The sequence below is a fragment of the Rhagoletis zephyria genome, unplaced genomic scaffold, assembly GCF_001687245.7.
Source record: "Rhagoletis zephyria isolate East Lansing unplaced genomic scaffold, Rhagoletis_zephyria_1.1 Rzeph_scaffold_03829, whole genome shotgun sequence".
Taxonomy (NCBI): domain Eukaryota; kingdom Metazoa; phylum Arthropoda; class Insecta; order Diptera; family Tephritidae; genus Rhagoletis; species Rhagoletis zephyria.
This window is the reverse complement of record NW_016160912.1, coordinates 41,284-54,652: the sequence shown is the minus strand read 5'-3', so window position 1 is coordinate 54,652 and position 13,369 is coordinate 41,284. Positions and strand designations below refer to the sequence as shown.

The 13,369-nt window shown below is 37.2% G+C and overlaps 1 protein-coding gene across 4 annotated transcripts; it reads right to left on the bottom strand.

Moving 5' to 3' along the window:
* Positions 1 to 4,514: 4,514 nt before the first annotated feature.
* Positions 4,515 to 7,137, bottom strand: GlyRS (glycine--tRNA ligase). Of its 4 annotated transcripts, none has more exons than XM_017624942.1 (2): positions 7,053 to 7,137; positions 4,515 to 6,971 (listed from the first exon to the last, which is right to left on the bottom strand). In XM_017624942.1, exon 2 carries the CDS (start codon positions 6,693 to 6,695, stop codon positions 4,656 to 4,658), a length of 2,040 nt encoding a protein of 679 aa, XP_017480431.1. In that variant the 5' UTR covers positions 6,696 to 6,971; positions 7,053 to 7,137; the 3' UTR covers positions 4,515 to 4,655. The 4 variants fall into 4 exon arrangements, with proteins under 4 accessions (XP_017480431.1, XP_017480429.1, XP_017480430.1 ...); XM_017624940.1 differs by having other exon boundaries at positions 4,515 to 6,992; positions 7,053 to 7,127; XM_017624941.1 differs by having other exon boundaries at positions 4,515 to 6,997; positions 7,053 to 7,103.
* Between the last annotated feature and the right edge of the window lie 6,232 nt (positions 7,138 to 13,369).

The following is a 13,369-nucleotide window of genomic DNA, read 5'->3' as shown; positions in this document are numbered from 1 at the left end:
GAATTTGGCTTCAGTAAACTTTTTACGGTGTGAATAACACAAATTAGAACTGCTTAGCACTTTGTAAACGAGTTAAACTTTGGAAATTCTTTCAAGCGAAAGTTTAAGTGACCGCACAGTACGAACGTTGCCAGAACGAAGTTGTTGAGATATTTTTGACAGTAAATTGGCGGCGTGCATGAATAGGAGTGTTCGCTATGCAAATGCCAGTAAGAATTAGCCAGTAAAAAAATTCAGAGAACAAGTTAGCTTACTCTCCCAAAGAGAGAAACTTACTAAGTTTTGCGCGAACAGGAATTAGCAAACATTAGCAAGATTCACTGCCAGCTGGCGTCCACGGTTGCATTTCGAGCATAATACATTTTTTAAATTATTTCAGGTGGAAACCAAAACAGGACCTATACGTATATTTCTTCTTATTCTAACTTTCTTCAACATACGCTTCAATTTCATTGTGGAAGTCACTGTCGGATTTCCTATATCGACAGTGGTGTCGAGTGCGTTCCGATTACGAATACGGTTTTTTCAGCCGAGTACCTTCCAAATGTTTGGAATTAATTGAATAAACGAACATTTACCTACTTCTTTCATGAGTAAATCGCAACAAGATTGTTCATTTTTAAATTCAACGAACTTGTTGATTCAAATTAATGTTGATAAAAATGCAACCGTGTGCCACAACCCTGCTTGCAAATTCTTACTGGCATAAATTTTCCCCAACACGAATTTGCAAACTTCCCCTCCAAATGAAATGTCAAAATTGTTTTACTGGGTTTTTGGCTAAACGAACACGATTTGGTAACAATTGGTACCAACTTGTACAAATTTTGTGCATAGCGAACACTCCTAATATTAGGTTAGCCTGTAACCCTATGGTTGTTCACCATCATAGTAGCCACCTGGCTAGAATCCATGTGTTCTACTCTCACCCCTTGTTGCGCTGTTGTTACTTTACTCGTGTTCGAATTCATGACTTTTTTTGCCACTTTGTTATATCTTATCTTGGTTAACGATCTATTCATATCTTCTTGAGTATCCCTCACGTTTCCTCCTCCCAATTCAAGAAAATTGCCATCGTAATCTTTTAGTAACGAAAACCTATTCCCAAGTCCATATTTTTGTCTATACTCGTTGTATGTGATATTCTCCATAGTCAGAATCTTTTGTACTTCTTGACGTTGTGCCCGTTCAGGGCATGTTTTAGGAAGTGATGAATGATTAATCGCGCCACATAGTAGACATTTAGTGCTTTCGCAATCCCCCACACAACGTGGGGTAGCACCGCACTGCAGAAACCTAGCTTCCCTAGCTTTACAAAAACTGGCAATGTGGCCAAGCCTACCACATTTACGGCATTGTTTTCCCGCATGTACAAAGAAATCTACTTCACAAATGCATTTGCTTAGCCTTATTTCCCTCGGAATATTATTTCCTTTAAAATCAATTTTGATACAAGTCGTATAAATGTATTCTTCACCCTCACACCTGGTCAAACGCTTGACTGACACAACTGGAATACTGCTTTCAATATTGTTCATTATGAATTCATCGCTATATTTGAACGGTACCTTTCTTATAATTCAATATTTCTCAACCAACGACCGCGGTATATATGCATTTAAATTCTTGTTAGTGAAGTCATTATTTTTGATAAAATTATTAGAATTAACGCCGCTGTCGAATAATAGGTGCAATCCCGTATTCCTCGGAGTCGGACTAGTAAAACTGTCAAAAAATAAAAATTCGCTCAGAGCGGGAGAGTAACATTGAAAAGTACGGGATCGATTTCTAGTAAAAAATGGTAACTTCTGTCAACTTCAACATAACCTCCAAAATTTGGTTGTAAATTGTTGCTTATTTTGTATGTAAACACACTCAGCTCACACATGTAAATACTTTCAAATTCATTAGAATCCACTTTAACAAGTAATTCAATACTTTTCAACATGAATTAGCAGAGTGCACTTTTCTTTTGTTTACAATTTGGTTACCAAACACACTACAGCTGATCGTTTGACACATTTACCAGAATTTACCAGCAAAAAATTCCCGGACTAAAACTGGTAACTTCTGACAGGGAGAGAACGGTACTTACTCTCTTTTTTGTCCTCTCAATAGTCAGAGAACCGAGTACGGGATCGATTTCCAGTCAAATCTGACTGATTCTGACTATTTCTGACTAGTACGGACTCGTACGCGATCGCAACTAATAACTTTGCTCCATTTCCTATAGCTGTTAAATCTTCGAGTCCTATCAAGGAAAGGTCATCGATAATTTCCATAAAAAAAAAACATATTAGAGAAGATTCGCTTCCTCAAGCCATTATTATCCGGTAACACTCCCAAAAATACAATAAATTTAACTTTATCTTCCTGCATATAAAAATATGGCTGTTTCTCGACACGTGATAGGTAGTAGTGCATGCATTGCATTATTGAGGTTATGTTCTACCGGGGCCTCGCTGTTCGTAAGACTTACCTCTTGGATTAATATTTCCTTAACCGCCATCGATGCATTTTTATTTTTATAATTTTGACTTCCCTGATTATTTTTCCTTTTTTTCCCCATGATTATATATTTTTCTGGGTCTTCCCCATCTTCCTCCATCCGGAGGATGGTCACTTACAAAATAGAAATCTTCTCACTTAACTTAGGATTAAAAAATGTACACCACATTGCATTCTCAACCGCAGTGTTGCGCGAATTATTAAAGTATAGCGTTCGGTGTGAATTTCTAGCAATGTATTATCAGTTGGGTAGTTGCAACAATGTTGCCATTCTTCATCAGTACTGCAGTAATGCCGCTTGTATTACGTGCCTCGAACAGGCGCAATAACTTTGATTAGGGTGGCCGCCTTTTCAAAAAGTCTTATCGATCTAATTAATTGCGTTCCCTACCTCGCAAGAATTTGTAAGAATTTACAGGAATTTACCAGAAAACGTTCCCGTACTCGGTTCTCTGGCTTCTTTTGCCTTTTGACAGTTTTACAGGTTTTAACCCAGAAAATTTGGCGAACGCAACTGTTAAGTATATTAGCTCTGATCCAATACTTTTCGTGAAAAAGCCTGTAAAACTGTCAAACAGCAAAATTACTCTCTGAAGTGAGAGTAAAAAGTGAGTAACAACAAAAAGTACGGGAACAAAAAAACTATTTTTCCTGTAAAAACGTCAACCAGTGATCGCTTGACACTTTTCATGATTTTAGCAGAAGAAAAAGTTCGGGTAAAATCTTGCAACTTCATTCTCTACACAACTCTCCAAAAATCGCTCTCATTTACAGAATTTTGGAGTACGGGATCATTTTTCCTGTAACTTCCTGCAAGTTCGTGTAAAACCCGTAAGTTCATGGATCAGAGCTATTATACGGGAAGGCACCGTTATTTCGAATTTCAAAAGTGAGCGGCCAAATTAAAGACCTTAAGGCCGGTCCACATAGAACTTTCGCGTTGGCTTGACAGAACGCACGTTAAAAGTATGCTTGCCACAATGAACACTTGGCAGCGAATGCTTGGGCCACTAAATTAACATACCAACGACAGATAAATTAATATTTCATATCAATAATTGCATTAAAAACGATATTTCTTGCCCGCACTTGATTAAAAAGGAAAAATATTTCACGTAATTTTATTTATTTGCAACAGCTGACGAGCGACGCACGCGAAAAGATGAGTTGGCCATCTTTTTGCTTTGTGTTGGCGTGAGCGTTGCCGAATTTTGGCTACGTGGACGGCTGCATTTGAATTCATGTATTCATAGTCAGCTGTTGAAGCGACGCTAACGCCAACGCAATGCCAAAGTTCTATGCGGACGGGCCTTTAGTCTATAGATTTGCGATAAAGTTGTATATTTTTAATTAAGAACGTTTTTTTCGCAATAGGGTAGTTTGAAATTTGATGAAATTAGGTGCAATCCCGTATTCCTCGGACTCGGACTAGTAAAACTGTCAAAAAATAAAAATTCGCTCAGAGCGAGAGAGTAACATTGAAAAGTACGGGATCGCTTTCTAGTAAAAAATGGTAACTTCTGTCAACTTCAACATAACCTCCAAATTTTGGTTGTAAATTTTTGCTTATTTTGTATGTAAACACACTCAGCTCACACATGTAAATAACCAAAAATACTTTCTAATTTATTAGAATCCACTTAAACAAGTAATTAAATACTTTTCAACATGAATTAGCAGAGTGCACTTTTCTTTTGTTTACAATTTGGTTGCCAAACACACTACAGCTGATCGTTTGACACATTTACCAGCAAAAATTTCTCGGACTAAAACTGGTAACTTCTTACAGAGAGAACCGTATTTACTCTCTTTTTTGTCCTCTCAATAGTCAGAGAACCGAGTACGGGATCGATTTCCAGTAAATTCTGACTGATTCTGACTAGTCCGGACTCGTACGGGATCGCAACTATTAAAAACCTCTCTTCACTGAGATTTATATGAAATATGGCACTTGGATCGCTTATAATTCTGACTCACCATTTGGAATATCTTTTAGGGGTTTGAAATTCAATTTTGGGCGTTTAAACGCCATACGGGTTCACTAGTTTATTATGGTACTTTAAGCCAGATACGTATAACATCACAAAACAAAATGTAAAAAAAGTATAAGAGCTTATAACATCGAAAAAATCGGTACTTGAAATAAATCACTTAGTAGCCTCTTGTTGCTCAAAGACAGGATATTTTTCCATCACTTGATGCCACTTAAGCTTTCCAATTGAGAGATCTTTCAGAACATCGATAACTTCGTTGATTCCGAGGCGCACCTGCTTAAGAGAGTCTCGATCACGTAACGTCACAGTATGTGGCTCCTTCAGTGTATCAAAATCAATAGTAATTCCAAACGGAATAGCGATTTCATCGGTACGGGCATAGCGACGACCAATGGATCCACTCGAATCGTCGACTTTGTGCGAAAGTTCTGCCTTGGTTAACGCAGTTGATAGCTGACGTATAAATGGATTAAATTCAACATTGTTAGATAATGGCAGTATAGAGCATTTAAGAGGCGCCACTACTGATGGTAGTGTAAAGTAGCAACGCTGTTCGTCCCCCTCACGACATTGGAAATTTTGCTCAAGCAATGCGTACATAATGCGACCTATACCAAAAGATGGCTCTATTACACTTGGTGTTATTTCCTCTACATGCACGGTTTTAGTACTGTGTTTTACAGAAATAGTATCCGGTGTCAATTTGAACTCGCTGCCATTATCAAGGCTGAGCAAAAATTCTTTTTTATCTTTCAATGTTTGCTCCACTTCATTTACGGCGCTTAATGATAGTGCAGCTAGTGCTTCGGTAATAGATTTTGCATCCTTTTTGAATGTTTTTCCCAGTGTTTGTTTATTAGGCACTATTTCACACACCTCCACTGTTTTGGGATCAGGCAAACGTTTCTCTGCCACTAATCTTATACCAGTGGCTTGGCTGTGCTGGCCCAAATCGTAAGCGGATCGATCAGCACAGCCGACACATTCCACCCATCCATAGCTTGTTAGGCATTCCGCATCCCAACAATCACAAGCATAATGCGCCATTTCGTTGTTCATGTGTTGGCGGAACCGCAGACACTCTGCTTTTATACCTATCATTAGAAGGAATTGATGAATTCTTGTCATGTAATATCCAAGTGTTTCGTTTGCAACTAGACTATTTTTTACAGCATCCCCAATTGTTATTTGCTGCGCTGATTTTCCATCCATTTGATTGCATGCCGAGTAAAGAGTTAAACGAGTTTCTGCAATGCTTTGAAACTTGGCATGATTCTTAAGAGTAGGATCACAAAAATGCTCAATTTCAGCCATTGTAAACTCACGGACACGAATAAGTCCAGAGCGTGGTGAAATTTCATTACGGAATGAATTGCCTATTTGAGCAACTGCGAAAGGTAGTTTACCTTGATTGAATTCAAGTAAACGCTTGAAATTTACAAAAATTCCTTGGGCTGTTTCTGGACGCAGAAATCCTTTGACCAATCCTGTAGGTCCAATTTGAGTTGCAAACATCAAATTAAACTCAATAGGTTCAGTTAAGTCATTAGCCGTAAGTGGAGACTTTATATTGTACTTCGATAGTACATCAGACATCTCTTGCTTGTTCATACCATCAAGTTTAATAACAATGTCCTCACACTCAGCCTTCAATTCTGCGGTTGCTGCTTTGTCTTTTGACAATTTTTCCAATGCATTTTTTATTAAATGGTCGAGGCGAAAGCATTCTCCAGTTTTGACATCCTTCACCATTAAATCAGCAAAACGATCTACATGCCCTGAAGACTTCAGAACGGGTTCTGGTGTTAATATTGAACAATCCACCTCAAGCATTTGCTCCTCCAATACAAAGAATTGGCGCCACAATGAGAGGATATTTGACTTCAGGGCACAGCCCATTGGGCCAAAGTCGTATTGGCCTGTTATACCACCGTAAATCGCAAAACTTTGGTCATAGAAGAAACGTCGCTTTAGCAAGTCCTCCATTTTCGAACGATCGAACGTAACAACACTAGGAGTGAGTTCCAGTTCGCGATCTTCTAACAACTTTTTGCGGGATTTTAATTCAGCTACAGCTCGTTTAAGGTCAATTTCTGGCGCTCCTTTCACTTTCAGCTCGCGCACCAAATTTCCCTGCTCCAGCACTGCAGCGCGCAGGGGGGCTAATTTAGCTTCAATCTCAGGATTACTCATTATGTCGGTGAGGCGTAACCTAACCTTTCGTTTGTTCTTTTTTGTGCCCCAATCAGTCTTAGCTGCTCCTTCTGCTGAAGTAAAAGACGGTGCTACAGGTTCTCTGTGGCAATTACCAATTGGGTCAGCTGTAACGTGCGTAACACTGAATCGTGCTTTGTTGGCAAAGTTGAAGAGGCAACTAATGCAATTGGTCGTATTCGGCTTCAAAGATCGCGGCCGGTATTTCCACAATCCTGCTGTAACAGAGCGAAGGGGCTCGAACGCTTTCACTACCTGCAACGACATTAATAGTATCTTCACTTAAAACACCATTTTAATTCATTTTTACGGCAGACAATTTTTTGCAATACCCACCGCTTATGTGAAGTAGGGACACAACCACAATATAACCAGTAAACAACCTTCGGTGAATTTGGTGACTGCCTTCCTCGGGGATGAATATGCTAGGGATGAAATTATTGGTACACACGCCTTCCAAGCACGCAGGGTTGCTTTTAATAAAAAATAATAATTAACTCCAAATAGTTTCAAAAAGTATAGTGTAAAAAGAAATTTATTGAATAATTCAACATAAAATGGTATACATAAATGACGCATTTTCTAAACGATTTAAATTAAACGCATTTGAGAATTGATAGAAAAGTACTACGGATTGTAAATTTTTGTTAACTATGAGGTGAATGAAAATTTTCAACCCGGCCTGATGGTTTGATTTTATTACTAAGGCGTCTAATAAATTCATGGCTTTTAGTTCTAGAAGAATAAATGTCAGTAAAGACAAGTCTGTTTTGTATAATTTCAGATTTTAATTGCTCAACTTCTTTTGAACCAGAGCAACTGTCAAAAATTTCCAGCAGTAAAAAGTTACGAATTGGCACAGCAGAAATGTAAAATTTTCTCGCCATAATAAAAAGTTTTTTCAACATGTAACTTTTCTACTAATTGACATGAAATTACTACCTCAACGCTCGGAGCGCTGCCACTGAGGGCCTTTGCCAACTGATTAAAAAGAGAAAATTTGGAAAGACCAAACAAAAATTTTGAGATTTCTCGTTGTGAATACGAATGCCATAGTTTTTACCTAGCTCGTGGGACTACGCAAAATTTTGACAGCTTGTAAATATGTATACACATAAAGTTGTTGGCGGTAATAAGGAGTCAAAATTAAAATGGAGAAAAGAACAAAAAGCGTAGGTTAGTTGTCAGTTATAAAATAAATCCAATTTATTTGCGAATATTTGTTTATTCTTTTTATTGAAAGGCAACCACTCGGAAAAGCTTATGTTAATTATATTGATAAGAGAACCTGGCAGCTCGCACGTTGTCTAAATTCTCAAGTAACGTAAAGTCCACAAAAGAATAAGTACGCCATGTATAAATTTTAACAATGCACAAAAATAGAGCTTTCGCACGAGTGTTTGTTTGGTTTTTCAACACCATTTATAATTTTCTTTTAATAAAATCACGATTTGACAAATACTTAAATTTATTTATCTAATAAAAATAAAGCACACAACCCTGAAATCTAAGAAAAAGTCTGAAAAAGGCCATTAAATAGCAGCACACAACCCCGTGCCTTCCTCAGGGGTGAATATAACTAGAACAACAACGACTACTACAACAACAACCCAAAAAGGTTGGTTACTGTCTATACTGTGGACAAAACATGAGGCAATAATACAAGTAGTGTTGTTGCGATTCGAGCATTGTTCTTCTTCAAGTACTGAGTACTTTTTGTACTCGAATACTTCCCGTAAGTACTTTGGTGGGTATCGAGTACAAGATTAAAGTATTACTTGCTTTTCCAAAAATTCTGAATTTCGGTTCTGACAATATATGAATCATGCTGTTGTGGTTTTTGCACTATGTTAAGTTGGCTAATAAAGAAGGTGTAAATTCCTGCTTTCCCGCATTAGACAATTATTAAAATTTTGCAAGATACAAACTTGCGGCAACTTTTTCGGTAAGTTTTGGTCGGAGAGTACTCGAACCGATTCTGTTTTTCTTTACATGACATAAGTATTTACAATGAGGGCCTGTGCCAATCGGTAACTTTTTTCTCCGTGGTGAGACGGGGTGGAAAAATTTGCTATGGTGTACAAATAAATTGAATTTGCTGTGCCAAATCCAGAGTAAAATTTTGACAGTTGAAAAACCAAACAAACGCTCGTGCGAAAGCTTTATTTTTCTGTGTTGCGGAAATTCTTAAAATTTATATTTATTTTATAATTGGCAAGTAACGTACGCTTTTTTTATGCTGTTTCAGCTTTCATTTTCATGTTCACTCCTTATTACCGCCAAGCAATATTATGTGTATACATGGTTATAAGCTGTCAAAATTTTACCTAGCCCCATGAGCTAGCTAAAATTTTGACGTTCGTATTCACCACGAGAAGTGTCAAATTTTTACTTTGATCCGTCAAAATTTTCTATTTTTTATCAATTGGCACAGGGCCTGAGTTCGATATGAGTAGGTATCGAGTACTTCTCTCCGATACATTTGTGGCAACGATACTTTTCTTCAATGTTTTTAAAGAGTACAGGTATCGAGTACAAGGGCGTATNAACCATGGGCGCATCCAAGATTGATAGAATACAAGATTGCGCCGATCAGAGAGGATTTTTGAGAATAACTTTTGTGTCACGTCACACTGGTGCAACTGCGAGAGAGAAATGCCAAAACGTGAGCAAGAATGGAAGAAGAAGAAAAAATGTTGCAAGGAAAACGTAAACAAGTTGCACAAGTGTGACGTCATGCAAACAACGATTCTGTCAAATTCGTTAAGAGAGGAATAGCGGTCCGAGATCGGCGCAACCTTTGTATTCTCTCAATCGTGGCGTATCGGAACAACACTAAATACAAGGTGTTATCAGTTGGCAACTTCTCCCTCTAAAGCTGAAATTAGTCAAGAACGTAAACCTTCCGGTACGTAAACCCGAGTCAGCTGACACGATCTGTCTTACCAAAGCGCCATGTAAATGAAAACTCAACACCGCGGAATTTTAGATTTTTCCGTGTCAGCTGATTTCATCTTCTTTAGATGGTTGCCACTTCGTCAGTTTTGCAGATGGTAAAAAAGTTATAAGTTCCTATTCAAAATATGTTTAAAATATCTGAAATTTACTATTGAATAAGGTTTTTGTTGAAAACTAAGTAGTTTATATTTAGCTAAAATCTATTATAGCACGAAAAATTGTAGTTGAAAGGGTAAGTTTATGAAAAGGCATTGAAGAGTGGCAACAGTGTAGTAAGCAACACTGAGGGCTCCAGTAATCGACAAAATTCTGCGTATACAGACTGCGTTTAAGTATACGTTCTGCGTTCTCGACTAATTTTAGCTTAATTCCGCCATATTGACTGCCTTACGTGAAACAGTGTTACTTCTTTAACTATTCTTTGCCCATTAATATAGTGGAATGTTTTTAATTTTTTCTCAGTATACACACTTTGATTTCTTAAAAAGGTATATTATCTTATTTTATTTCATTTCATATCGAATATACTATAAAAAAGCAAATTTTGTTTAGGAGAAGATGTGAAATTTTATATTTTCCCACATATGGGGATTCATTTCTTCCCGTTTTTCTTCTCATTCTACTAAGCTAAGGCAATGCCAAATCGAGCTGTCACAACTGATACCACCTTGTATTATTGCAGCATGGGAACAAAACGATACTAGGAACAGTGCTGCCAGAACTTTTTGGACGAACCGGCTAAATTAGCAAATAAAACCGGCTAAACACGGTTACAATGTTTCAACTAAATTTCACATGTTTTATTTAAATAAATCACGAGTAAAAAGACTATTTCTTGAAGAGAAGTTTCAAATTCGAGCCGGAAAAAATTTTGCCAGCAAGAATTTGCAATTAAGAAAAGCATATGATTGTGGCACATGGTTGGATTTTTTGTCGACGATAATTTGAATACACAAGTTCGTTAAATTTAAAAATTTACAAACTGGAGCGTTTTTAAAATGAAAAATGTAAGTTAATACTTGTTTACTCAAATAATTTAGCTAATTCCAATGATTTGAAAGGTACTCGGCAAAAAAAACTGTATTCTTAATCGGAATGCAATCTCAACCATTTTTCACTCATTTTTCTTACTATCTGATATTTTGAGTGATAATTCTCGCTGGATTTTCGACGAACACACCTATTCAGCCTTATCATGAGTTTAATTTTCCCCGAACCGGTTCACTTTTTACTTTTGGTTTCCATGGTTTTACTATGGGCGGATGACAAATTTTCGGGTGAATTTTTTTTTCAGGCGAAACTCAGGATAAGGCAGATTGTCTTCCCTACAAGGCCTTTTCAGACTGACCGATTCTCAATACACTCAAATAGAAACCAATACACATAAAAAACACTGTAAAAATGTCCCTTCAATTTTAAGGCAGTAAAACAACGACCTTAAGTTAACATCAACCGAGGCCATATGTTGACAAGGGATGCAAAATCACAGTTGCACAAAAGAACTGGTCAGATTTTTCAGAAATCCCTTCAATTCTGATGTAAAATATGATGCCAAAAAACTGCAGATCTCCCATTTAGATGACCGGTCATATGACCGGCAGATGTCTCGTAAGATTCCCAGAGAGTTTTACTTTACATAAAAATTTGTGCGAAATCGGGATAATTTCATACAACCCTGCCTGACATGGAAATATTCTCCACGATAAGGCTAGTAGCTATTTCTAACAGATTTGGGTCGCTTAGTCAAAAATGTAAACATATATACATATTTGAAATTTAAGAAACCAAGGCAAATAGCAAAATCGGCTAAAATCGGCTAATTTTTTCTGCAAAACGGCTAACAAATCGGCTGCCGGCTAAATCGAAATTTCTCCGGCTGTTTTCTATCGCAACCGGCTAAATCTAGCCGGAAAACGGCTAAATGGCAACACTGACTAGGAAATACACGTACATACTCAATACTTTTCGTTCGATACCAAGTAATTGTGGTATCGATACTTGCGAACCGAGTGCTGAGTAGGTATCGGAAGAAAGTACATGTATCGAAACCCGGTTCAGTGACAATTTTATTCGCGGATTTTTTTAAATGTAATTTTCATTGTTAGTTGTTAACAAATTTTGGCAGCTTAGTTGCCAATGAAAAGAAAGTCCTACAAAGAAACACCTGTTTTTATCTCTATAACATATCGCTAGCTTAAAGTGAATAGTTACTAAGTCCACTTTTTGTGTAAGCTCATATTTGGATATAGGAAGCAAGGTGAATTAAAAACGCAACGTCTCCAAAAAGATTAACTAACGTGCTTGTTTTATTTCTACCCGTTTGTATTCAATTAAAGCCAAATTTACTAAGTCCAAGAGGGGCACAGAAAAATCGGCAAACTCTCAAAACATTCTAAGGGCCGGTTGCTCAAAGCCTGGTTGACACTAATCCCTGGTTAAACATCGTTATCGACGTTACCGACACCGTGTTATTTGCATGGAGTCGAAAACGTCGATAACGATGTTAACCGACGATTAGTGTTAATCAGGCTTTGTGGTTTATGGCTTATGTGGTTAACACTAATCTCCGTTTAAACATCATTATCAACGTGTTCGGGTCCATGCATAGAACATGGAGTCGGTAACGTCGATAACGATGTTAACCGACGATTAGTGTTAATCAGGCTTTGAGCAACCGGCCCTAAGGGCCGTTTACTCAATATGTGGTTAACACTAATCTCCGTTTAAACATCATTATCAACGTGTTCGGGTCCATGCATAGAACATGGAGTCGGTAACGTCGATAACGATGTTTTACCGGAGATTAGTGTTAACCAGACATTGAGTAACCGGCCCTAAATCTTTTAATTTGCAACGAAATGTTCCGCAAAATTCTTGAAGGAAATGTTTTGAAAAGTTTTTTCCTCTGTAAATTTTCTACAAATGGACTTAGCAATTTTTCACTGTAAGCTAGCCTGAATGCCCACACAACACTATAACTTTTTCCTCCAATAATTATCAACATGATTACTTCTTTCAGAAATATACCCATGGGCGTAGCCAGGTAGGGGCAGGGCCCGGGCCTTCCCCCTTAACTTAACACTGTTCCGCTTTTCCAGAGTACTTTAGTATGTTGATTGCATTCAGTAGTATTTGAAAACTTCTTAGGAAGTATAGGAATACTTATGAACAGGGAACGGATTTTTAGGACCTAAAAACCTATAAAAAAGGCAAAATAAAATAACGAAATAGGCTGGAAAAGGCAAAATAAATAGCGAAAAAGGCAGGAAAAGGCAATAGGTATTGCAAAAAAGGCAAAAAAAGGCAAAACAAAAAAGCGAAAAAGGAAGGAAAAGGCACTAAGTATTGCAAAAAAAAAGCACAATAAGGCACTAAAAAAAGACAGAAAATACGAAGAACAATCAAAAAATACATTTATTTTAGAAATGTTTATATTACAAGTAAAAAGAGAAAAACTATGAACTACACCATTTCCAGTTGTAAATGCGAAAGCGTCAATTGTAAATGAGAATAGTCATTTTTAAATGAGAAAGCGTCAATTGAAAATGAGAATAGTCAATTGTAAATGAGAAAGCGTCAAATTAAAATGCGAAAGCGTCATTTGGAAATGAGAATAGTCAATTGTAGATGAGAAAGCGTCAATTGTAAATGAGATTAGTCAATTGTAAATGAGAAAGCGTCAAATGAAAATGCGA